The sequence below is a fragment of the Ceratotherium simum genome, chromosome 22 (genome assembly GCF_057802395.1).
Source record: "Ceratotherium simum simum isolate JZ-2026a chromosome 22, ASM5780239v1, whole genome shotgun sequence".
NCBI classification, from domain to species: Eukaryota; Metazoa; Chordata; class Mammalia; order Perissodactyla; family Rhinocerotidae; genus Ceratotherium; species Ceratotherium simum.
In genome coordinates, this window is record NC_141921.1 from 29,607,460 (window position 1) to 29,635,199 (window position 27,740).

The following is a 27,740-nucleotide window of genomic DNA, read 5'->3' on the forward strand; positions in this document are numbered from 1 at the left end:
TTGCCCAGCCTCATCCTAGAACAAGTGAGTGGGATTCAAACCTAAATCTGTATGCTTTAGGTTTGAATCTGTATGATCTGTATGATCTAAATCTGTACGATCATGGCAAAGGCCATGATCTTTAATCACCACTGTCTCTCACACTTATGTTGGTACGATAATATTATTAGCATGCAACTGATGCCCAACACTTTTTAACTTTTGCAGAAAACACGGGAGGATTATCTGACCCGTTTCTTTTTCTTTTTTAAAGAAACCAATTGCAAAAAATTGGTCACCCATAAAGAGGCGCTGCACAGCAAGTTATCTCCTTCTATGATGGAGTTCTTTTCTTGATTACCTGCTACTGGTCCTCTTAGATTTTAAATCGAACATCAGCCTTTTCAAAAGATTTTGCCCTTGGTGACATCTCCAGGTATCAAGATTTAACTGCAGCATAATATTAACTTGGAATTTAAAATTATCAACTCTTAGGCAGGTAGGAGAATCACCTTTTCCTCTGGCCTTCAAAAGCAAAATAAAGTCATCCAGCAAGGATGTTAATTGATCAGATCACTTATCAAATGACCTTAATATCCTCCTTTCCAGCCTTGTGATTCCAAAGAAAGACTAGGCTTTGGGAAAAACACAAATTCTAAACTTGGTTTCAAAAAACAGGCTATGGCTCCCTCCTTTGAGCACAAGGACATGATTCTTGAGAAGGAATTAAATAGTTTCAAAAGTGTCTTGAGTGTAAAAGAAAAGAACAAGGTACTTTTGTGTGTGTGTGTGAGGAAGATCAGCCCTGAGCTAACATCTGCCAATCCTTTTTTTTTTTTTTTTTGCTGAGGAAGACTGGCCCTGGACTAACATCCGTGCCCATTTTCCTCTGCTTTATATGGGACGCCGCCACAGCATGGGTTGAGAAGCGGTGCATCGGTGCACGCCCCGGATCCGCTTGTGCCACCAGGCTGGCCCCAAGAACAAGGTACTTTTATCTACAGAGATTGTGCAGAGATTTGAAGTTCCACACCCTTTTCAGGCATGAGGTGGTGTTGAAGCCCTTTCTAGCTATCAGTGACCTGATAACATTGTTTTTTTTTGTGAGGGAGATCAGCCCTGAGCTAACATCCGTGCTAATCCTCCTCTTTTTGCTGAGGAAGACCGGCTCTGAGCTAACATCTATTGCCAATCCTCCTCCTTTTTTCCTTCCCCAAAGCCCCAGTAGATAGTTGTATGTCATAGGTGCACATCCTTCTAGTTGCTGTATGTGGGACGCGGCCTCAGCGTGGCCGGAGAAGCGGTGCGTCGGTGCGCGCCCGGGATCCGAACCTGGGCCGCCAGCAGCGGAGCGCGCGCACTTAACCACTAAGCCACGGGCCGGCCCGACCTGATAACATCTTATGTCAACTTTGCCTTTCAATTTCTCAAGCTTCTGTGTGTGGTCCATTATTTAATCCCTTCTAGTGCTGACTATACACCCAAGAAACCTAAAGCTATATTCTTACCCTTACAATTCTTGACTCCTTGGCCATGTCCCCTGTTTCCAGCACAGCTGATATTCACACTGGCCTGTGATGTAATGGCACCTTACACTTACCTAGGCCTTATAAAGCAATGTGCTCTTTGTTGGGGCGCCAATGATGTCAGTATATATCAGCCACCTGGAGGGCAGCCGTCTAGGCCCTTAACCTTTTGAAATGGAAAGACTGATGGACTAGTTGCCTTTGGATTTTGGTATCTCAACAAAGACAGATTAGACTTTGAGACTTTCTTAGAATAGAATCTAAAGACATTAGGAGCATATTTTTGTCAGAAAAATTTCTTAAAACATCTTTGATATATGAGTGATCAAATGGAGACAGAAAAAATTGTGTCTGTGTATAGATGGTACAAGCAGGTGGCTTCATTTAGCAGGGTGGTGAATGAAAAGTTCACAAGGTGCTCATGGAAGAAAAGATGTCCATGAAAAGTTGGGCAGAAATTGCCACTACTCCAGATTTTTAGAGAAAGCTTCATGAAAGAGGTGATGAGCAGGATTGTTTATATCAACGATGCATGGAGAGAGTGTATAGCATCTAAAGGTGTGGTTTTGGTAGCTGCCATGGAGTTGCGCTTAGTAACCCTGACGTAGTGGGCCACCGAGGCTGGAGGGGAAGCAACTGAGGGCTGAACTCGGACTCCCAGGGCCGATGCTTACACCTGACAACTGACAGCCTGAGCTGTGAGCAAACAGGACTATAGGAATAATTTGGTGCAGGAGCCCCCTCGCCCTCTTCCTTCCAAAGCATCCACGTGATCCAAGATCTAATAAGCGAGGAGCCAAGGACAGGCCTAAGACCACTAAGGCACTCAAAGTCAGGGAAGTCACTGACCCAGTCCCTGTGGCTGGAAAACAATGTCCTCAATGACCTGAAAGACTTCAACAATGTGGTTTCCCAGCTGCTGGAGCATCCCAAGAACCTGGCCTGGATCGACTTGTCCTTCAGTAACCTGACTTCCACTGACCCTGTCCTGACAACCTTCTTCAACCTGAGTGTCCTCTATCTCCATGGCAACAGCATCCAGCCTCTGGGAGAGGTGAATAAGCTGGCTGTCCTCCCTTGGCTCTGGAGCCTGACTCCAGGAGAACCCCACAGAGGAAGACAAGGGGTATAGGCAATATGTACCGTGTCACCACATTTGACTTCAATGAGGTCACCAACGCAGAAGGCACCACAGCTGAAGTGTGGAAACATCAAGCCCAAGAAGGTCTGGATCAAGCAGGATACACTCTGAGGTTTCCCAGGACCCTAGCAGTCCTAAAGGCCCAAGGATGATCAGGTTAGTTTGACAATAAACGATTTGAGCTGTTCAATAAATAAATAAATAAAAATAACGGTGTGGTTTTGAAGTCTGAGTGCTTGAGATCAAATTCTGGCTCCATCACTCCTAAACTGTGTGCCCACAGGCAAGTTACTTACTATGCTTCAGGTTCCTAATCCATAAAAAGAGGACAAGAAAAATACATCTCCTAGATGGTTTTGTGGGTATAAGATAATAAAAGTAAAATGTAAAACACTTAACATTTAGCATAGTAAATTGCTGGTAGTGAGGGCTCAAATATTATCCCACAATGACCATTCACATGCAGAGCACTTCTTCAAGCCTATAAATTCCTGTATTAGACGGCCATTCCTGGCCTCAGCTTCTTCAGTTATGAAGTGATGGGGCTGGTCAAGATGAATGGTTCACAAATGTTAGAGATGTCATGGACCAGGAAAAACAAAAGCAATATAGGAGTACCAACTTGTATTTTGCCAACTAAGGAGATTTAAAAATGACGACTGCCATCTAACATCACCATCTTTTCATTTTTATAATCTTGAAATACCCTTTTAAAAAGTTGGAAGGTCATTAGCTCAGACTCCAAGATGGTACTTCAAAAAGCCCACTACATCATTTTTCTCATTTCTCCATGGACTGGTAAAAACTTGGTCCTTGGTCACAGTCCAACATTAAAAATTCTATTATTTCAAGTTTATGCTTTAAAAATTAAGTGCTACACTGTCAATCAAATTTCACTTTGGATAAGTATTAAAATGAACTACTCAGTTGGCCTAAAAGTAGAATCAGGGGTTGGGAATCAAAACCTTTCAAACTAATTCCTGGTTAAATGGAAATTCTAAAGTAGTTGTGTTTCATAATGCTAGAAAGCAATACTGAAAAATCCTTTGAAACCTAGGGATACACTAAACATGCTTTAGAAAAGCAGGGAGGGGGCCGGCCCCGTGGCTTGGTGGTTGAGTGAGCGCGCTCCACTGCTGGCGACCCGGGTTCGGATCCCGGGCTCGCACCGACGCGCTGCTTCTCCGGCCATGCTGAGGCCGCGTCCCACACACAGCAACTAGAAGGATGTGCAGCTATGACACACAACTATCTACTGGGGCTTTGGGGGAAAAAATAAATAAATAAAATCTTTAAAAAAAAAAAAAAAAAAGAAAAGCAGGGAGGAAGCAGGTGATTCCTAGCCCTAGGAAACAGGACAGACTGAAATCTGAATTGGGTTCTGGTCTGCATTTAGTGACCAAAAAGCAAAAGCTTCATCCCCATGGCTGAGGACAGCCTCTGAATAGGAGGGGAAAAAAAATAAAACTGAATGGAGGTGGCTCAGGGTGTTTTACTTTGCACTGACTGAACGGTAATTTCATTTTGATATTTTTGCCCAATGGTACAAGGCAGTGTATCACCACCCTTTAGCGAAAAAAAACCTGCGCTGGGAGCATCAGGCTAGCAGCTAGCAAGTTCTTGTTCTGAAACATTCCCAGATGAAGTGGCCAGCATATTTCTACTTTACCCGATGCAGTACTACAGTTTTAATTCACTTAGAGAATGTTAGAACTGCCCAGTACTTCTAGAACATTCCATAAAGGAAGGAGGAAAGGGGAAGAGAAAAGGAAAGGAATACAGAGGCAAATATAGAATTTGTATATTCAGACCAAACCCCTGTGGTCCTTATATGCAGAGAACTTTATTGTAGAAGAGAGCTATTGAGAAAACTTGTGGCTTATGGGTTAAATGATTTGTCCAAATACCTACAGCAAGTTAATGGCAGAGCTAAGATTCTCCAGGCCGTCTGTACCCCAGTCTAGTTTTTGATCTCCAAACCAATGGCTCCCAACCACAGTTACACATGAGAATTATCTGGAGCTTTTAAAAGTCCCTATGCCCAGGCTATACTCCCAACTAACTAAATTAGAATCTTGTAGCAGGGGCCACCTAGGTATCAGTATTTTTTTAGTTTCTAATGTGAAGCCATAGTTAAGAACCACTGTCCTAAACCATGGTGCCCCCCAAAATGAACAAAATACAGATGAGGAGGATTCTGTGAACAGGTTTATTAGGACCATCTAGCAGAACCTCTTGGCAACTACCACAAATTCCAAGCCATTTAAATTTTAGGCCAAGGTCATGTTTGCTATCCATGACCACTACCACCACCACCACTGGATTACAGAGTATGTATTATAGAACAGAATTATGGTGGCTTTATTTTACCCAAACTGAAATAGTTTTTCACAATCAAGACTTTTTTCTTTCTTGGAATGTTACAAATGATGTATCCAAGTCCAGCTGTAATTTGGAGCTGAAGGGGCAGTGATCATAGAACGAAAATTAGCTCTGAAGCTGCTGCTTGGGCTACTGTGACACCTCCACAGCTCCATCTTGTTTTTCAAGGAAAGGACCACAGTAGCACCTATTCCACCTCCAAACCAATCCTCACCTGATCGCCAGTCTTCTTGCAGGTCTCAATTTTTCTCAGGACAGCACGTTACCTAATATCTACCGCATTAGCATGTTAGCTCATAAAAACTTACTACAAAATCTTTTAAAAGGTTTATTTGTATTAAGTGGGTGGAATGGTACAAGAATGCAAAGAAACTTATGCATTTAGGCCCTTGTTTCCCTGTTGTTTACATTAGTATAATAAAGGATTAAGTAACATCAAAGGGATGAATATAAATATATCCAGGGGAGCCAAATACTCTAATTCACTAAAGGATGAACTGCAATTGTTGGCGTAATTCACATTTATGTGAGAGCCTAAAGACATTATATTCCCTTTAACTGCTCTAGACCTGTGAAAAAGGGAAGTAGACAACATTTATATTACAAGACTGCAATCTTTTATTGAAACATCTTTTGTCTAAAACTATGTATGGAGAGATTAATCTCTTGTTCATAAATTAGGATAAGTCTAACATCACTATTCCAAACCAGTATTATTTACAAAAATGAACCTTTTCTTCGCTTTATCACTAGGTTCACAGGACTAAATTTTAAACCAACTTCAGTCTAGCTTTTAAAATTTTCCTGCCATCAGATGCCCACAAACCCTTATAGGGTAGGCGGCAGCCTTTTGACAGCAACATTCATCATTCACCAGGAATGTAGAAACACAACTGAACAACAATAACAAAAAGATTAAATCATTCCAAACAATTCCTATTTGCTTTCCAAAAGCATGCTTTGTCTAATTCTCCCTTTCTATACAGACAGGTGGGAGAGGGACCTCATAGAATATAGTAGTGTTAATTAAATTAATCTCTTCAAAAGTGAGCGAGATGGTTTAGTGTGTATATGGATGGACTGCTAGGGATGACACTAGCAGATAATAAAGTAAACTTTAAACCCAGATTAACATATACCCCAACAACTGGCCAGCTCAAATAAATACTTCTCATTTAATCTGCATCACATGTGCAATTTTTTACTTTCCAGTTAAATACATTGTCAAAATCTTTCAAAGCAGATAAAGAATAGGTTTCTTAGAAATTCAAATTCAAATGTTAAACAATAAAAATTGCTGGCTTATTATACAGTCTGACAGACTCCAATATGCTGGGTGCCAGAAGGTAATTCTATCTCAGTTGCTAGTAAAAAAGGTAAATCCTGTATACACATAAAAAGACAATATTACAAGACTGTAGTGTCACCTGTCAAAACAAGAATATCTAGAATGGAATTTTCAGTAAATACTTGGGATGAAGGGCAATCAGGAATACCAGAGAAAGCAAATCCACATAAATTAATTCCTAATTTGAGAAATCAATAAAATTTACACATAAACTGATAAATACTGTCTCCATAGGTCACTAATTCCAATGACTAGTTAGTAGTTAGTTTCTAACTAAATTATTACAGGACGTTCTGGTGTATGCTCTCTTCTTGTGATCAGTTTGTTCTGGCAAGCCTCCAACAAGCACTTGCCCTTGAAAACAGCTCAGTGGGAGAAGGCTCTGAGGCAATCACTTCATTTATTAAATAGGTACAAAGTAAGTACCAAAATTACAATAATCACTGCCAGGACAAGCACCAGGATACAGATCTTCTTGCGAGACTTTTTCTGAGGAGAGAAATATGTAAAGAAGACACTCATGAAACAAGTAAAATTTTTTTATATCTAAGACTCCAAGAGTGCTTCATAAGTCTGCCTCCTGGTAATTCAAAATTAACTCTATCCATGCATGAATATGCAGAGACCTTCCCCAAATCTCAACAGTTACCAGCACTAGGCAGTAGAGCAAGTTCTAATTCCAGGTTCCCAAACACAGTTTTGCAAAGGAACTGTTTATACCTATGCTACTAGGCATTAATAAGTTATTTGTGCATGTGTACTTTAACAAAGGTTTTATACCTATTATAAAATTTTATGTTCATTGTAAAAACTACAGACAGGCTGGAAGAAAAGAAAATAATCACCCACAGATAAAACTGCTGATATTTTTATTGTATTTCCTTCTAATCTTTTATCTATGCATATTGTTATTTGACATAATTGGGATCATACTGTATGAGGTTGATGTTTTTCTCACTTAACATTTTAGCATAAAAATTTTCTTATTATAAACTTCATAAACATCTCTTTTAATTCCCACATAACATTGAGTGGATGTATATAATTTACTTATTTGTTCCTTTACTGTTGGACACTAAAGTCATCACTCAGTTTTTAAAAGGAAACACTGTTACAAAATACAGATTTCTTTAAGAATGTTCCCAGGTAAAATACAGCTATCCTAGGAACATGAAAATGACTGCAATGCTATTTATTACTAAAAAGACATGCAACACTATTGAAGAGAAATGAGAAGGACCTCATTCTCAATAGTTGTACACTGAGATACAGACCCAGATAAAAGTCATAAAACCAGAGTTCCAACTAACATGTAGAAAAATATCACTTTACAGAAAGCAGAATGATTAACCCCTATTTATTCATAGATAAATAACCCCAAAATGATAAACCCCTATTTATTCATAGATAAATAGCAGACGGAGTTGATTCTGTGACAATAGTTAACATAAAGTATCTACAAAGTCCTACTTTGTACCTATTACTATCCTAATTGAAACAAATTTCAGCTATTCAGGATATAAAATTAGCCTTATACCAGATTTAGGTATCATGCTAGCTTATGGGGTTAGCTTTGTAGCTAAGAGGCTTTTATGAAAGTTTATTCAAGGTTTGATGTCTTTCCTCGCTGCAAAGGAAAATACTAAAAATGGAACTGGGACTGCAATTACGACTACGTGCCTCCAGCTTAAGCATAAGCAAAAGGCTGCAGCTGTTCTCAATGTGTCAGTGTACTCTGATGGCCCATAAAGTCTGCAGCAGAGTGGCTTTCTTTGGTACCTGCTTTTACCTGATAGAGGGCGGCTCGCTGTAACTGATCAGTGGCTCTCTCTACATGTACCTCTGAGCTTTCCACATTGGCCTCTATGCTATCTGCAAAAAAGAAGGGCAGTGGATGTTTTACCACACTCAGATGTTCCAAGACAGCAAATTGCACAGACTTCTGATATTATGCGTCCTGGTTTCTCCACCACCATTCCAACTAGCCAGCCATGAAATCAAAAGTTACTAACTCCCTAAAAGAACAGATCTATAATAAATACTGAAGTATTTGGAGGTAAAGGATTATGAAGTATGCAACTCACCCACAAATGGTTCAGAAAAAGTTATGTATATACATATAGAGAGGGAAGGAGTGAGAGCAAATAAAAAGCAAATAGGCTAGAATGTTAACAAGAGGTAAATCTGGGTCAAGGTTGCAAAGAAGTTCCTCGTAGTAGTTTTATTTTTGCAACTGTTTATAAACTTGAATTTCCAAATAAAAAGCTTAAAAAAAGAGTTACTAATCCCATAATTGTGCAAGTTTCTAGAGAGAAAAGCTGGGAAGCTGACAGCTATTTCCCTAAATAGCCAAAGACTTACCAAGAGACTATGGCAAGTGAATGGAGCTGAATATTCATGGAAGCCTCACTTTAACTTCTACATTTGACGACATAAGAAAATTGCTAAGAAAATGAATTTAATAATTTTTAAATGGCATTCCTAAATTCCTAAGACACATCTTACTGACTTCTTTGCACACAAATACTATCAACTCACCTTTATGTTAAATGTATCAATAATACATACCAATCAGATCACCTTGGTCATGGATCATCATGGCCAAATCTTTAAATATTTGGTTGACATCCAAAATGTCAGCCTAAGGAACACAAAAAACAATTAACTAACACTAAGCAACATGTTACAAGATTCATTTCCTCTACTTACCTAAAGTTTTGGCTATTAACATAACATATGTGTTTTTAAGGCTTATAAATCATGCTTCTTCCATGAACAGAAAATGAAAATAAAGATAATTATTAACATTTACTAAACGCCTACTAAATGCCAGCCCTGGTGGTCTAATGGTTAAGATTCAGTACTCTCATCGCCGAGACCCGGGTTCCTTTCCCGGTCAGGGAACCACACCACTCGCCTGTCGGTTGTCATACTGTGGCAGCTATGTGTTGTTGTGACACTGAAAGTTATGCCACTGGTATTTCAAATACCAGCAGGGTCACCCATGGTGGACAGTTTTCAGGAGAGCTTCCAGACTAAGACAGAGTAGGAAGAAAGACCTGGACATCCACTTCCGAAAAAATTCACCATGAAAACCCTATGAATAGCAGCAGAGCATTGTCTGATATAGCAACGGACGGTGAGAGGATGGCGCAAAAAGACCAGGCAGGATTCTGCTCTGCTGTACACAGGATCACTAAGACATGGAATCAACTCGATGGCACTAACAACAAAAATGCCTACTATGTACCAAATACTACACCAGGTAGGTAATTAAAAGCACAGATACTTGGAGCTTGTCAGCTATAGAGAACCCCTTAATCCTCCACAGTCTTGTTATGCAACCTAAAGTTAAGAACTTCTCTGGACTCTCCCCTCTAAGATGTGGACAATGACAGTACCCATCTCATAGGGTTTTCGGAAGTACTAAATAATATATTTAAAGTTCTTAGAAGTGTGCGGTAATCACTTTATAAGTGTTAGCTATAATTAACTATTACTTAACTTAATTGGTCCTCATGACAACCCAATGAGACATGTGTTATTCCCATCCTACAGAAGACAAAATTGGGGTTCAGAGAGGTTTAATGACTTGTCTATTCCAAGGTCTCACAGCTAGAAGTAGCAGTACTGTGAATTAAAAATTCATGATATTTTTATTATGTTACTATGCCTCCTTGATATTTAGATTAATCGTTCAGTAACTCGGTGAAGTAAGTATCTTCGAGGATAAAGAGGCTCAGAGAGGTTATGTAACTTGTCTAGTCCCATAGCTCATCAGTGAGGAAACTAAGCATTGCAGCCAGGATTATATCTCTAAAGTTCATGCTCTTTCAATTCCAACAGACTGCCTCTCAGAATGCTACAATACAAAATGATGCCTTGCAAGCAATGACTTCCTAACCACAACTTGGCAAGAATAGTTCTTGCCAGCACCTCAATTACTAAGAGTCTACTATAGTTGGGACAGTCTGCTAGTTGCTGTGGACTTGACTTGGAAAGCCCCTAAGGATGGGGTCTGGTTGTCAGAGGAACCAACCTTGTGATTAGAGGAGGGAAGGGAGGCTGTAGGTTGAACCAAACACGACTGGCCAATGATTTAATCAATCATGCCCTTGTAATGAAGCCTCCATAAAATCCTAAACGATGGGGTTCAGAGAGCTTCTGGGTTGGTGACCTGAGAGAGGGAGGACCCTGAGAATGGTGCACCTGGAGAAGGCATGGAACCTCTGCACTACTTCCCACATACCTTGCCCTATGCATCTCTTCCCTCTGGCTGTTCCTGAGTTGTATCCTTTTATAGCAAACCGGTACTCACGTAAGTAAATTGTTTTCCTGAGGTCTGTGAGCTACTCTAGCAAATTAATCAAGCCCAAAGAGGAGGTCATGGGAACCTCCAATTTATAGCCTGTCAGTCAGAAGCACAGGTGACAACCTGGACTTGCAATTGGTGTCTGAAATGGTGTGGAGGAGGTCAGTCTTATGGGGCTGAACCCTTAACCTGTGGGATCTGATGCTAACTCCAGGTAATGTCAGAATTGAATTAAAGTGTAGGACACCCAGCTGGTGTTGCAGAATTGCTTGATGTGGAAAAAATCCACACATTTGGTGGCCAGAAGTAGTGTAGTGTGAGAGTAGAGGAGACACACAGGAGTGGGTTCTTTTTCCATTAGAATAGGGTTTGCAGGGCCGGCCCGTGGCTGAGCGGTTAAGTGCGTGCGCTCTGCTACTGGCAGCCCGGGTTCGGATCCCGGGCGCGCACCAACGCGCCGCTTCTCCAGCCATGCTGAGGCCGTGTCCCACATACAGCAACTAGAAGGATGTGCAACTATGACATACAACTATCTACTGGGGCTTTGGGGGAAAAAAAAGGAGGAGGATTGGCAATAGATGTTAGCTCAGAGCCGGTCTTCCTCAGCAAAAAGAGGAGGATTAACATGGATGTTAGCTCAGGGCTGATCTTCCTCACAAAAAAAAAAAAAAAGAATAGGGTTTGTATGTTAGATGTAGGAAATGACTGGATATGAAAATTGAGCCCTGGCTAAGGAATTTGAACTTAATTCTGTTGAATGTGAAGTGCCCATTACATTCCTAATATCCACTACATTACATTCCTTTCCTTAACTCCGTATGTCTCACTCTACTGTCTGCTATAACAGCATTTCTAATTCAGAGAACTAAGTCGATGATTACTAGCAATAGGTGAAAAAGAGAAAAGATATGACATCTTTGAAGGCAATAAAATAATCAAACTTGAGGAGGAACAGTCCTATCTGAAAACAGACACTGATGGGCCCTAGGGCAGGGGGTCTCAACCCTGACTGCACATTATAATCACTTAGGAAGTTTGTAAAAAAAAATCTCCATGCCCAGGGCCTCTTGTGGATATATTTAAACCATTTTTAACCTACAAAAAAATAGGAATTTCACATAGTCCAAACTAATAATTGGTGGTTAGGGGAGGAGAGTTGGGGCATTTAAAAAAATCTCTAAGTCATTCTAATGTGCAGTCAGGGTTCAGAACCACCGCCACAGATGAAGGTCAAGGAGGAGCTCAAAGTTTCTCCTGTCTACACAACCACCCCCCACCCCACTGTCCCCCAGGGATGGCAGTCTTCTACCTCCATGGAGGAGAAAACTACTCAGGTTTAAGGATATTCTAGTGGTCACTGTGCAAAGTTAAAGTTGGAAACTCAGGTTAAGAAAGGCCTTGAGACCTCTCCCTCAACCCCCACCTCAAAAACTGTTCCTATTTCTCTGACCCACTGAAGTGATATCCACAACTTGGGATGGGGCTTTGGGATGCATAAAAATGGAGCAAATCTTCTGGCTTGCCTTTATTCTGGGCTATTCAGACTAAACAAAGGGGTTCTCCATAGAGCCCTACCTAACCTAGAGGTTGGCATTGAGGTTTGGGGGCAAAGGCCTAATGAGCAATAAAATATTTGTTTGCTTTGCTCTGTTCTCCATGCATATTCTCATGGAGACCATATAAGATACAGTGATTGAGGAAAGGATTTGGGTATTCTTGGGCACCATGGCCAATACCATCATAGGAGTAGTTCAAATTCACCATGATTACATTGAGACATAATATACAAATCACAGAACTCATTTCATGCTTTTTCATAATCACTGAGAGAAAATCCAGGTGGATTAGAGATACACTGAGTCAAACTAAAAACATGGGCTGGCTCTCACCTCCAGCTGCCGAATTGCCGTTTCCCTCTCTTTAATAAGTTCCAGATCCTGCTCGGTGATTGCCACCTCATCCTCCTGGCTCTGCATCTGGTTCCACTCCTCATGGCTGCAGGGAGACAAGTACACTAGTTGATTTCTCTTCTCTAAGGTGTGCATGAGACAAATCTACAACATCCCTCCTGCCAGCAGAGCCTCTGCAAAGACATTACCAGGGCTCCAACTCCTCTGGTATCAATACAAAGACCCTGAGAGCCACATTCTTCATATCCAAAGGCAAAAAGCTGATAATACCAAGAAAACAAAGTCTCAGCTTTCATGCGCAAAGCTGAGATGAAGCAGTATTATGAGGGATGGGACTCCTTGCTGTTTCCATTGAGGGGTACAGTCTGCAATCTTGCTAGAGCTTGCTAGACAAGGAAAGTAGGCAGATACATGAAGTCAATGAAGTATACTGGCCCATTCTCTTCCAGGGCACTCTCAAAGAGCAAGCTGTGTTGGTATCCTGGGGACTACATGGGTGGAGGAGACGTGTCAGTGCTTCACTAATTAGTCCAACAGAATCACATCTCCTGGTTTTCAGGAATCTCCTTGAGGTTATCCTTTGGATTAAATGACTCTTAACAGAAAACCAAAGTAAAAAGCTAGTGAAATGTTTTAACTCTTCTTTTCAGGTACCACATTTAGAAGAAAGGCATACGACATATTATGCTAAACACAAAACACTGAAAATCCAGGATTCAACATTTTTCCAACAGTATGCATAAATCATACATCATCTTCACAATATTTAAAATTGAGTTTCCTTCAAGTGCTGGAGATGCAAAACTGAGTAAGACAGCACCTCAGGCCTTTGAGGTGCTCACAGTATAGTGGGGAGAGATAGATAAATATCTATGATAAAACATTTTAAGTTCTGAACTAACATCACAAATACATTTCTATGGAATTAGTTAATTCAGTTTGGAAAAGTTAAGAAAGGAGACATCTTTCAGATACAAATTGTTTGCTTTTTCTTTTAATACTCCTAGAAGAATGAGTTGCCTCCACTTTAGAGATGAGTAAACAAGAGACCCAAGAACTTTGAAGAACTTAAATCTGAATTAGAGGTAAAATGATTTAGACCTCCTAATCTGCAGATTTCTGAGTTTGCACTTATTCCTAGTGAGCCAAACTCTCTCCCCAGCACATAGACATCAGGAGTTTCTTGGAATTTTTTATTCATCTTGAAATCATTCCTTTCATAATTCAAAGGTCTTGGGAAACTCCACAGTTTTGACTTTTTTATTTGGTGGATTATAAGTTATCCACTCCTGGTCTCCCTTTATTTTTCCTCCTTTTTTCTCCCTGATTTTTAAAATTAAAAGTAAGTATCAAGTATAGAATCCTATCTCAACTCTCCAGCAGGTTGGATGAATAAATAGTCCTTTACCTGTCAAATGAGACGAGCTGCTCCTCTCTTTGCCGCTCCTCAGCCTAGAAAGCAGATGGCATTATTGCTGTTGTTATCCAGAAACACGTCACAGACAGACACACACAACAATGGCTTCCTATAGCTACAGTATAAGGAAGCAACATCCCTTGGCTCAAACAGGGTCTGCAGGATGACACAGGGCTCTGGCCATCTGTCTCGACTAGGAAATGGGTGTGAAGTAGTTGAAAGCAAATCAGCATTCCAATTTGGGCTCAGAACAGAAACTGTACTGAATAGGATGGAGAGAATGTGGGTAGGAGAGAGGAATAAAAAAATAATAATGATAACCTATTTTACAATTTGGAGGGAGGTCGATTAAGGGAAAGAGTTAAAAACTTGCAAGGAAAAAAATTTTTAAAACATGTAAAGAGCTTTAAAAACGGACATCTATAGCATATTAGGTACTAAAGTAGCAAACTGACTTCAAAAATCAGTCTAATGCATGCATTACTTTTGTGATTTAAAAACAAACTAATAAAAAATGTTAAAAGAACAATCTATTACCATTTTTAAAAAGCTTTCTCTTTTTATAATAGCAATAATTAGAAGGACAAGCAAAATGAAGAACATTTCAAAATTCTACCCACCCAGAGGAACACCGTGGGTTTTTTTTTTTTAATTTTTTACTTTTTCCCCAGATGAAGAAACAAAACACTGCTAGTGTTCTAAAGCCTACCTCTGTGCCCTTCTCCAAATACAACCCCATCCCTCTCCTTTAAAGTAACCATTATCGTGACTTTGTGTTAATCATTTTCTTGCATTTTTAAAATAGTGATATGTATCCTTATTTAATATCATTTTACCTGATTTTGAACTTTACATGAATGGAATTATACTGTTTGTATTCTTTCATGATGTGATTGTATCACAACAGATTATGCCAGATTCATCCCTGATGCTGAATGTAATTAACTGTGGCTCATTCATTTCTTTGCCATATGACATCACAGCATATGAATATACTACAATGTATTTATCTATTCTACTGTTGACGGACATTTGGACGTTTCCAGTTTTTGACTACTGCAAATAATGCTGCTATGAACATTCTTCTACATATATCCTGGTACAAACATACAGTTTTCTCTAGGATAGAACTGCTGGGTCATAAGGTACGTGTTCTGAACTTACAGCCAAAATGTTTTCCAGTGGTTGTTCCAATTCATAGTACCACTGGCCAGGTAGGAAAGTTCCTGTTGATTATATCCATAACAACAACCCTCAGTGTTCAGAGAATTTTAAATTTTTGCCCTTTTTTTGGACATGAAATAGTATCTCATTGTGGTTTTAATCTGCAATTCCATGACTACTAAAGAAGTTGAGTATCTTTCCATTTGTTTGACCATTATTCAAAATAATACTAAGATGTTATTTCACAGTGTTGTCTTTTGTACTCATGGAACAAAAACAAAAGTAGATAAAACTGCTGGCACTTTAACACAAATCAAGGCAGTGGCACTGAACTGTACTAAGATTATTATATTCTTCATCATCACACACAGGGGGGAAAAAAGCCAATTTGTCCTTAATGAAGCCATTAAAATTATTAATTAATTAAATTCCAACACCTCAATACATGTCTTTCTAATATTCTGTATGACAAAATGGGGAGTATATATAAAAAACACTTCTGCTGCATACAGAAATATGAAGTTTGTCTCCAGGAAAAGCACTAGGGTAACTGAGTTGCTGGGTGAACTAGCTACTTTTTTCAGGGAACATAATTTTTACTTATTCAATATAGTTTATATTTATATATAAAACTTCTATAAACTTTTTAAAACATATAAACTTTTTAATAAAATTTGTTTATATATATACACAAACTTTTATATATATGATGTATATAAAATGACTGACAATCTATTGTTATTCAGATGCATATTTGGCAGACAAGTTCTTGAAAATAAACAGTGTGAGCCTGTCATTTCAAGGAAAACAATGGACAGTGATTGTTGCCAGTGATAAAAATCTAGCTTTCAAATTAAAAAAACCCAGAATTCTGGAAAACTTGTATCTACCATTTGTGAACTTGAGAGTTTCCCAATATTCAAAGACTTTTATGATAAATCTGAAGATAATACATGATTTTTTGATATCGTATGATGAAATATATCAACATTTGGAAGACCCAAATAACTCAGGGAACCACTATTTTCCAAATGATAAATATTTGATGTTACGAAAGTCATGCACGGATAAAAGATCCAATCAAAGTATAAGACAGACCAACAGATTTTAATGTAGCAGAGTATGAAAAAGTCATTAATATGGTTTTAGATTCTACAATGCAACTAACTTTTTTCAAGTTTTGATATAGTATCAAGGAAGAATATCAACAATGATCTGAAGAGGTTAATTAAAATACTCCCTTCCTTTCCAATTATACAGCTCTGTAAGGCTGGATTTTCTTCCAATACCTCAACCAAAACAACATAACACAAGAGACTGAATACAAAAGCAGACATGAAAATCTAGCTTCCTTCTGTCAAGCCAGATATTAAAAAGATTTGAAAAAAGGAAAACAATGCCACTCTTCCCACTAAATTTTTTTACTGTTTTGGAAAAATAGTTATTTTTAATTAAGATCTCATTTACATTTATGTTACTATGTAATGGGTTTATTATTATTTGTACATGAATAACCATTTTAAAAACTTCTCAATTTTAATTTTTAACACAACATATATCAATAGATATCATTCATACAAACAAAAGCCCTTTGAGATCCTTAATAATTTTTAAGCGTAATGAGGTCCTAAGAGCAAAAGGTTTGAGAAACTATTGTTCTATTGGGTTGTGTCTTTTTCATACTGATTCATGGGAATTCTGCATATATTCTGTATACTAGTCCTTTGTCAGTTACACATATAGCAATATCTTCTCCTTGTGTGTGGTTTGTCTTTTCACATATTTACTACTTTCTTTGCTCTTCATTCCTTTCTGCTTTTCACACTTGCCCTCCGGGATCATGTTCCTTCTGCCTGAAGTACATTCTCTAGAATATTAAGTGAGGTGTGCTGTCAGCAAACTCTCTTTTGACTGAAAATGTCTTTAATTAGCCCTCATTCTGGATATCTATGTTCACTGCGTTTAGAATCCTAGGTAGGCAGTTATTGTCCTTCATAACATTAAGATAGCACTCTGCTGGCTTCCACTGTTGCTGTTGAGAAGTCAACTGTCAATCTTACTACTGTGTCTTTGAAGGTATTCTATTGTTTCCCTGGCTATTTTTACGATTTTCTTTTTGTCTTTGGTGTTCTGAAGTTTCTCTTTGATGTGTCTGATGAGAGTTTTCTTATTTATCCTTCTTGGGATTTGTTGGGTTTTTTGAAACTGTAGATTGATGTCTTTTATCAGTTCTGAAACATTACCAGCCATTATCTCTTCAAACACCACCTCTGCTCTATGTGTGCTCTACTCTCATTCTGTAACTCCAATGAAAACTATGTTAGATCCTTCACTTTATTCTCCATTTCTCATAATCTTTCTTCCCTAATTAACTTCTTAACCCCCTCTCCTACATGCTGGATAACATCTTCTATTTTCTAGTTAGATAACATCTTCTATTTTCTAGTTAAACCACCCACCCATTAAGTTTTTAATTTCCATATTATATTTTTCAATTCTAGAAAATCTTTTGATTCTTTTCCAAAGCTTTTTGTTGTTTCCTGCTTCCTGCGGATGTTTTCAAGATCTTATTTCTTGAAACACAATAAGTATGGCTGTCTTATAAGTCTAATATACTAAGTCTTTGTAGGTCTATTTAACCTCACTGTTGTTTCTACTAGTTCTTGTTCAGGGTTATTTGTTTCTTTGTGTACTTGGTTATTTTTAACACTGTGCTGCTTACTCCACTTCAACAATTGTTTAAGGGTATTCTTTCGGGGCTAGGATAAAAGTGTCTAACTAGAGAGGATTTGTATTTGCTTCTGCCTGGCACGTAGGTACTCTACCAGTCCAGGACTACTTGAAGCTTGAGGCTTTTGGATCAGTAAGGCAGTATGAATCTGGGCAGTAAACTTGCCTGAAGGTTACTCTGTGGTACAACATATTGTCTGGATTTCCCCTCCCTCCTGCTATCCTCTGCCACCTGCTCAGCTCCGTGTTAATGCCATTTATTTTGCTGTCCACTGGCGGAAAGCAGGGCTTAGTTTTGGCTTACCCATACCCTAAGGAGTCTTTTAGGGCCAAGTTTAATTTGAGGAGCACCTTCTTTTAGATTCTCCACCTTGTGTGGACCTTGGGCTTTGACTTTTGTCCCCCCTCACGCCACGAGGACACCAAAACTGAAGTTCAAGTCTGTCCTCAGTAAATGTACTCAGTGCAATAGCAGTTTCGGTGCTCTGCTTACCTCTATGGGTTCTCACATTCTCCTAGATTTTGACTTTAATATTTTCATGGCTCTTTAATACTTTTGAGAAGTAGGGTTGTTAAAATCTAGTATTTGTTAATTCTTTTCAATCTAGTAATTGTTAATTCTTTTCATTACTAGAATTTGTTAATTCTGTTAATTCATTTCAAATACAAAGTCTAGTATTTATTGTCCAAATAACCTAGCCTGCTATATTCTAGGAAACAGATTCATTCTGTTTTCCTTTTTTAAGTTTTTAACATAAGACCAACATAACAATAAAAAAGAAAATTACACATAATTTTGTCACTTCTTTTTAACCTGTATGCACATTCCCTTCTAGTCTTTGACCATACACACACACATTTTTTTAAATAGGTTATACCAATCTGGCATTTTCACAGCAGCTAATGTCTATGTTTATTATTTGGGGGGATAGTAAACAAAGGCTAATGGTCAAAGAGAAAAAAAAAACAACCTTAGGAAAGAACATCCTGAAATTTGGAAAGGTCTTCTTTTGGGAATAAACTTACAGAAAGACGAGATCCAGCTCTTGCTCTGGCAATACTCTCCTTTTCCTTTTCAGATACCCTTCTCTGCACAGCCTGGAAATTGTTTAAGGCTGCAGAGAAGTCATTCATGAGGCGTTCCTTCTGAAGTTTCTGCTGGCGCTAAGGAAATTAAACAAGAACTTGAAATTTCAATTAACCCAGATTCTTTTGGTTTTAATTCCCATTAAAAGCAAAATTATACCCCCTAAAGATTTTCAACTAGGAAAATTACTATGAAATAGACTCTTCCTTAAATTAATAAATTTGCTCTTTGCTAACTCAAATCCCTGGTTGACACTATAAACCAAGTCAGAATTTTCCTTCATTCATTCTGACAAATCTGGGTATTGGGTGCCATTTACCTTGAAAGGTAATCTTAGAGGCAATTGCAATTCAGAATTTTGATTCCCTGGAGAATCCAAAGGCAGAATAAACATTTTTAGACTCAGACTGCACCCAAACAGAGATGTTTTTTTGCTAAAATGTTAAAACTGGATTAATCTATACTGAGTTCACAAGTTCCCTAAAAACCACAGAATCATTTTCCTTACACTGTAGTGAGGTTTAAAATCTCTGAGAACCTGAAAACTACTTTGTATAGTTACAGGCTACCTTTGCGAAGCTTACTTATTCTATGTCTCAAAAAACGCACACTGAGAGCACTTGCCATGTGCTGAGAACACAGAAGTAAAAGCTCACCCCTGACCTCAAAAACTTACTATCTATTTGTAGATACGGGATATAGACATACAAGTAACAAATCATTATCAACACTTGCTGTATCCAATTAGTACTATAGGAGTTCAGAGGCAGGAACAATCAGTAAGAACTCAAGTGGTCAAAGGCCTCAAAAGAAGGCGGACACTGAAGGAAGAGCGAGGCGTGAATACGCAGAGAGAAGGGGTAAGGCAAATCCACGAAAGAACAGCATGAGCAAAGGCATGGCGGTAGAAATTTGGAAAGGACTTATAAGGAGACCGTTTGGCTGGAACCAAAGGTTTTTTCATGAGAGTAGCTAAAAGATAAAATTGGAAAGGCAGGGAAGGGGCTGACCACAGCAGGTTTTAAATGCCAAGCTAATGAGTTTGGGATTCAACCTCTAAAGCACAAAGAGCAATAAAGATTTCTGAGCAGGGAACATGATGAGTACAAAACGGTAACTTAGAAAAATTAGTCTCATGGTATACAAGATGGAATAGAAAAAAGAAACAAGTCAAAAGGATTACTGCAGTAGTCTAGGTTTAAGCTTAGCAGGACATGGCATCAGTAATGGGAACACAAAGAAATGAATTTAGGAAACATTATGACTTAGTGACTGGCTGTGGGGGAAGGGGATAAAGTCAAGAATGACTCAAATTTCACACCTGGGAGAGTGATGGTAATAATACTGAAAGCAAATTTAGATGAGGAACTTTTTTTCCTTTTTCTGGGATTTTTTTACATACACATAACAATAAGGGGGATAAAACATCATTCCCCAACCTCACTATCCAAAAATACTATCTTTTAAGTATATCATAAACATTTTCCATGTTACCATACAAAGAGTGAGCAAATGAGAGGGTCAATTGCAGAGCCTTGGGCATGCCCACTTCTAGGAAGACAGAGAGTCAGAGAAGGAGGCGGAGCCTCACCCTGGGATGAGAGAAAATAGGCCAGAAAAGGATCGCCAGAGATGGGGGACAGAACGAAGAGGGATCATGGAAAGAAGAAGAAAGTTTCAGTGGAGACAGGCTGGGCAAGAGGATCAAATGACTCAGAAAAGAAAAGTGAATAAAAACTCAAAAAAGCCCACTGGATTTGGCAACTGGAAGATCACTGATGACAGTACATAAGTATGAAAAAAATACTGAGGTAGGATGTGTGGTTTGATGCATGGCCAGTAGCCAAAAGATGGGTGATGAGGCCAAGAATAATTAGATGAAGAAAGAATTGAAAGGGAAAAGAGTATTCAACACACTAGGAGGGAGGGAATCAAGGAATTACATTTCACCAGAGAGTATGTTTGTCCATCTACTTCATGTTCTTAACAATCCAAGATAATGGAAGGGAACAACAGCATGCACAATCCCAAAATCACTTCTATTTGATTTTAGAACACATTAGATTCTTTTTTTTTTTTTTTTGGTAGCAGACTTAACTTTTATTTATACTTTGCTTAAGCGACTACTTAACTCAAGTACATTCAATACTCCGCTTGTATCAGACACTTAGACTCCTTTTTTATTGCTACTAAAACTACACGTGTATATTCCCTAAGTGCACAGCTGGGAGGAGGAAAGGGGTAACTTGGGAACAATTTGGACATACTGGATGGCAAAAAGGAACTAGTCCACCACTGAAATATCAGCATGAGTAACAACTAAAACAAACAGCGTCCATCTGGATAACCAAAGGTGATTACATTTTACTTTTTATTGTGATTGCTTTGTAGCAGGATGACAAAGCATCTAGTCTTGGTTCCTCTCTTTTGTGCAAGGGGGCGCCAAAACTTCAAAGATTGAACATATAGTACTTTATTAAACAGCTTACTGGGTGTGGTTAAATTAGCGATTTTCAAACTTTTTTTTCCCCCCCAAAGCGCCAGGAGATAGTTGTATGTCACAGTTGCACATCCCTCTAGTTGCTGTATGTGGGACGCGGCCTCAGCATGGCTGGAGAAGCGGTGCGTCGGTGCGCGCCCAGATCCGAACCCAGGCCGCCAGTAGCGGAGCGCGTGCACTTAACCGCTAAGCCACGGGGCCGGCCCCACAATTTTTAAACTTTTTTGATGGTGACCCACAGTAAGAATGTGACATCTTGACCTAGTACCATATACACACATAGGTATGAAACAAAAGTTTCATGTAACAATATTTACTCTTATTACATAGTACCCACTCTGATATTTCTATTCTATTTCATTATTTAAAATGATGATCACAACACACTAAAATTATTTTATGTTCCAATAGCCACAACTCACAGACAACCCAGGATAGGGAAGTTGTAGGCTTCATCTTTAGAGCCATCAGAGATAGGACATCATCATTAAAAAAGTTTAATAATATAAAGCAATATAAGTTAAGTGCCCCCCATTAATGGTATAGAAGCTAAAAGCAAAATGGAACCACAACAGGCTAAGGTAGATGGAGAAGATTTTTTTCCTGAAAGAGACAGATTTGAGGTAGACCATGAATGATAGGTAAAAGAGTCAACCAGAGTGGAGGGGGCACATCTGACTTCAGGAGTGTGTGAAGAAAAGGCATGGCATGTCAAAGAACAATGAATGCCAATAAAAATTGTGTGTTTTTAAAGGATTTAAATGGCCACTGAATAAAATGGCTGGAAAAGAGAAATCTTTTTCCCTGAGCATTTCCTCAATCTGAATGACTCATGATGGGACATGAAAGTGTCCATTTTCATACAAAATATGAAAGAAAGACATTTGATTGAAATTTATAGATATGGAAACAAAACAAACTAGGATCAAGCCTAGGATCAAACTAGGAACAAACTAGCCAAACCCCAAAGAGATGCAAACATTGAGATTCTTCTTCAGTTAAACATATTTTACTAATATATTAATAGGTAATTACTAACAATAGTAGCAGCCACCACACATTGAGTACCTACTAAATGCCAGGCACTTTGCAAGATCTGGTGCATACATTCTTTCTATTGCCACAACAGTCACATACCCCATTTTACCCATAAGGAAATTGAGGTTTAGAGAAGGCCTATCTAGCACCAAAGGCCAAGTTATTTTTTGTTTCACACACTGCCTTTGCATGAAAACAAAGTCCTTTCCTATTAAAAAAAAAACAACCAAATAAAAAAACCCAGAAAATACCAACCTGTTCTGAAGTAGATAAGGGAAGCGGCAAGGACCCTAATTCCTTCAGTAATTCATTTGTTTCCTTGGCAAGCTGATTTGTGGAGTGTTGTAACTGCTGCCTAAGAAAGAAAAGACATGTTTCAGGATATTCTCACTTCTTGAGTGAGGGCTGTTATAGTTAGTATCAGTTTGTTCTCAGAGTGTCTCACAATGCGGGGAATGAAATGGCACTTGAAGAAATGGGTTCCCAGATGCCTAGGTTCACAAGAAAATTCCAGAAATACTACTAGTCAAACCTACTCGAAGACTTCTTCATGTTACTGAGTAGAAAGAACCTGCTTCAATGAAACCTGCTGATCAGATTTTAACTCTTTGGGGAGAAAAGAAAAGCACGGCAGCAGTTCTAATAGAAATATAAAAGCAATTGTCTCCACACCTAAATCTAATCATTTTCACACAGTGAACTCTCCCACAAAACTCGCACACTGAATTGCCCAGGAGTTCTGCATGGTTCCTGTCTGTCACAGTCCACTGACCAGAGATGGAATCCAGGCACTGGTGGTTGAATGAAATGTGCATTAAAAGCACAGCTTCTACCACAGAGAACAAACTCCAAAGATCTCCTCCCACGTTCTTGCTTAAAGCTGGTGCTTTTTCAGCTTTATCCTTGGCTCCCTACTTGTCATTTATGCTTGACTTTCTGGCTCTTCCCTCTAAAAGAAAGAAGCCCTATACCGTGTAAAAATACATAAGGAGTTGAGGGGGAAGGCAATTAAAGAGGGAAGAATATGTAATATATTAAGTGTGATTGGAAAGTAGTGGAAATACAAAAACGGCTCCCTTCGGTCATGGTTTCCTCTCGTATCTGGCCATTTCTACAAAGGTTTTAAGGGAGGACAGAGAAACCACACTACTAATTATGAATGTTTTTTCAACACAAAGGGGCCTCCAAGATAAAAAACAAGGAAGTCAATCAGGAGCCTGAACATCCCAGACTTGAACTAACACATACAGAGGTATTCCACATCTCCCTGGAAAAAGGTGCAAGTAGTAAGTCATTCTCTTACTTCACAATGTCTAGGACAGGACACAAAGAATATTGTTCAGTATATTTTAAAGACGAAGAACAGAACTTCTAAAAGCAGAAATGGAGTCAAGAAGGTATGTGATACAAAGAATCACAAGTCCCTACTACCAGTCTACTATTCTCGCCCTCAGACTCCCCTTGGGTCATTCTGAATAAATTTTTCTACTATTACACAGAGTTGGAAATCCAACTAGATTAGATGAGCTCAGATCATCAGGAGTCCTCTGCCAACAAGGAGGCTCATTTAGGCAGAATATAGTTTAAGAGTAGTAGGGGGTCCCTTCTCCACTTCCCTGAATTGTTTTGCTAAACTGCCCAAAGGAAGAAAAAACCAGAGTTCAAGGACTTTAAGAGACAGGGGAGATGACAACCCATTAACGTATTTTGTTGCTCTTCTCCTAGATCCAGCTATGACCTCATGTCCCACTGCCTCTCGTTCTGACTTCACAGGCCCGAAACCTAAGCTGCCATGCAGCAAGGACATTAGGTGTGTCCTCAAAGGGCCCTCACAAAAACCCAACCTTGCCAGGAAGCTACTCACAGATTTTCCTGTAGCTTGCTTGAGTCCTGCTTAGTTCCTAGTTGGCTCATCAAATTCCTTATCTGAGCAGCTGGGGAGAGGGGGGAAAAAAGATTTATTTAAACGAAAAATACATTCATTACGAGCACCCTACTTCTAAGATCACCGGTTTCTCTCCACATCCGAAATAAACACATGCAACTAATAGAAAGCTTGCTATAATCAAAACCTTGACATATACATTCCCTTCTAAAACTAATTACGAGGTTCGCCTTTCTCCTAGGAGTAGCTATGTCACTAAGTAGAAGGTGGTGGTTTCTTCATCATCCCCAAAGAACTTCCAAATTTTTCCAGACTTCTCATGGCATTGAACAAATTTCATCACCTTTGGAAGGGCCTTGATACCAAATATCAATTTGCAACAATAAAAATTTAAATCCACTAATACACGATAATTTTTCTATAGCAAACACTTTTGGAAAGACAGTGTATATTTATTACTAATAACAAGTTTCCACTGACTGAGCACCTCTATGAGCCAGGCACTATATTAGGAGCTTTGCATACATTATCTTATTACTTTTCACAGCAACAATCTGAAGTAGATATAGCTTCATTTTGCAGGTGAGGGAATATATTTAGGGAAGTATCTTACATAAGGATACACGATTAGTAAGTAGCAGGGCAAAAAATTAAATCTCAGGTACATCAGACTCCAATGCCTGTGTTCTTTCAACTATGCTATCTATACTCAAATATACGGTTTTGTTCAGATAATTCTCTCTACCTTCTCCTAGATATTTCGCTAAAACTAGGAATGGTCGTGTTTGAATCCTGGATGTTTAAGCCCCTAGCCCTGGACTAGGAAAGCAGAGATCCAGAGGAATTGATCATCTATCAGTAAGGAGGCACACTCTAACACCAGCCTGCCTGGAATCTGAACATTCCTGTCTCACCGATTTCCGCAACAGGAATACAGCCCTTGATTTCTTCTGTGTCCTACCTTCTCTTTTCCTTTTCTGGTTGCCCAGGAGTGTGATGGAGGATTGTTCATTCGTTCATTCATTCACTCATCATTCATTTGTAGAGGATGGAATTTTGTAGCTTTTTGAGAGCATTCACTGTCTTCTACTACAAGTAGCTGGACTACAGAACACAATAATATAGTACTCTTTGCCCAGAGGAAACATGGTTACCTTCAAGTTTCACCAGAACTTCAAGAGATAATATACATGGCGCCTCCAGCCAAAAGACAGTCTCCTTTGTGAGAGCCTTTCCTATCCTCTCAGGATTAATGCCAAAGTTTCACTTGTGAAAGGTCAGGCCACTATATAACCTGCTTAGTGGAGGAAGATGAGGAAACCAATGTATATCATTTGTGTATATTATAGGGACAATATATATATACAGTTCTTCCATATCCAATGAGAAAGAACTCTCACTTACTAGAATTTTGAATTTTAAAATTTAATTGTTCCTTATGATAGAGTACTCCTTAGAATAACAAAATTTTAGGGTCACGGTAATAATCTTGCCCCTAATTTGGTCACCAAGAATAGTAAAAAGGCAAGCTAAAATTTATTAAGTACTATTTACCTTACAAAACAGTGATGTGCTAATAGCCTCTAAATCTGATAAGAAACAATGATTAAGCAAAATCTTCTTACTGATTGCCAGGTGACCCTACTCCTAAGTAGAAACTGAACAACCTAGTCCTTAGCAGTATGTACAGGTTATTTCTCCCTACCCAAAAATCACTGTATCATGGGTGTTACAAAGCAAAAATTTCCAAAGTCGAGAATATATATAGGTTTGTAGAACTTCAAATTATGATTTTCTTATTTTGAGACATTGTTTTATAGCAAAAATGTAACTCCAATTCTATAATGGAAATATAGGATTCACTTACTAAAAATTTGCCTTTTGACAAACTTCCCTAAAATATATCTATTCTCTTAAGTGAGAGTTACTTTTAGCTTAATAGTTCCAAAGGAAAATGTAACCACTATAATTACTGCATTCTGCTAAGACAGCATTATGTAAGATATAAACAACCATGTTTCATCACTAACGTGGAATTTCCTTCTTATCTAAGTCAAATGGGAATCAAGATACACTAAAGCTATCAACTGGCTAGCCATACAAATAAATCTATGAAAAAGGGCAGACATTAGCATTTACTGAGCATTTACCATGTACCAGACACTGGGCTATGGACTTGATGTGGTCTAATAAAAAATACAGTTCATCTGGGCCGGCCCCATGGCTTAGTGGTTAAGTGCACGCGCTCCGCTACTGGCGGCCCAGGTTCAGATCCTGGGCGCGCTCCGACGCACCGCTTCTCCGGCCATGCTGAGGCCGCATCCCACATACAGCAACTAGAAGGTTGTGCAGCTATGACAGACAACTATCTACTGGGGCTCTGGGGGAAAAAATAAACAAATAAATAAAATTAAAAAAATACAGTTCGGGAGGGAGTCAAGATGGCGGCGTAGGCAGACTCTGAACTCACCTCCTCCCGTGGACACAGCCAATTTACAACTACTCGTGGAAAAATTACCCCTGAGACAGAGCTGAAAACTGGATAAGAGGACCTCCTGCAACAACGGACAATCCTAACTGGGGTGGAAGAGGCAGAGACTCCCTTCCGGAGAGGAAAAACGCCGCCTTCACAAGCCGCCAGCTTCACGGCCGCCGGGAGCAGCTCACAGGTACGCAGCCTCCCTGGAGGCGGGCCCTGAGCCGGAGCGCCCGCTGTGGGCATTGTGTGGACCCAGCACAATCGAGACCAGCGGCATAATATCTGACTTTGCTGCTACTAAAGCATTGGGTAGCATCCCCAGAAAACCCGGCTCACAAAGAAACTAAAACTGGCTCTTAAAGGGCCCGCGCACAAACTCACCCGTTCCAGAAAGCATCCTAAAATCACCAGAAAGAAAGGTGCACACTGCTTTGGTGACAAGAGACTCACCTAATAGGCCCTGAGTGCATCTCGGTGAGGGTGAGACCTCTCCAGGGACTGGGACATTGGCGGCGGCCATTGTTGTGGCCTGGTGTGAGCGTGCTGACACAGACGCCATTGGAGTTTTCCCTGAGACCTGCTAGCCCAGGGTCTGCTCCACCCGCTAGAGCACCGATTTAATCCAGCTCAGCCAGGGCAGGCAGCCCACCCTAGAGACTGGCCCCACCTAACAACAAACCCTCAGGCAACGTGTGGGCCTGCATAGATTGGTGACTGGATTTTCTGCAGCCTGGCAACTGAGCTGACTTGAGCCGGGGCAGGGTGTGCACAAGGAGCGGGTGGAGAGTGTGGGGTGGTGGCGGAGTGTGTGGGGCTCCCGCCGTGGAGAGACTGGGTCCGCT

At 39.4% G+C, this 27,740-nt stretch overlaps 1 protein-coding gene and 1 pseudogene across 1 annotated transcript in view; one reads left to right on the forward strand and one right to left on the reverse strand.

Moving 5' to 3' along the window:
- The first annotated feature begins 2,083 nt into the window (after positions 1–2,083).
- On the forward strand, positions 2,084–2,917 carry LOC101396272 (leucine-rich repeat-containing protein 51 pseudogene; annotated as a pseudogene).
- A 2,426-nt stretch (positions 2,918–5,343) lies between these two features.
- The window catches only part of STX12 (syntaxin 12), a 38,997-nt gene continuing 16,600 nt past the window's right edge, over positions 5,344–27,740 (reverse strand). The window contains exons 2-9 of the mRNA XM_004425817.3: positions 24,399–24,468; positions 22,790–22,889; positions 18,936–19,073; positions 14,007–14,050; positions 12,578–12,683; positions 8,945–9,017; positions 8,166–8,248; positions 5,344–6,865 (exon numbers count right to left, since the gene is read on the reverse strand). Coding sequence (XP_004425874.1) covers positions 6,773–6,865; positions 8,166–8,248; positions 8,945–9,017; positions 12,578–12,683; positions 14,007–14,050; positions 18,936–19,073; positions 22,790–22,889; positions 24,399–24,468 — 707 coding nt within the window. The 3' untranslated portion in view covers positions 5,344–6,772. The remainder of the gene's footprint in view (positions 6,866–8,165; positions 8,249–8,944; positions 9,018–12,577; positions 12,684–14,006; positions 14,051–18,935; positions 19,074–22,789; positions 22,890–24,398; positions 24,469–27,740) is intronic.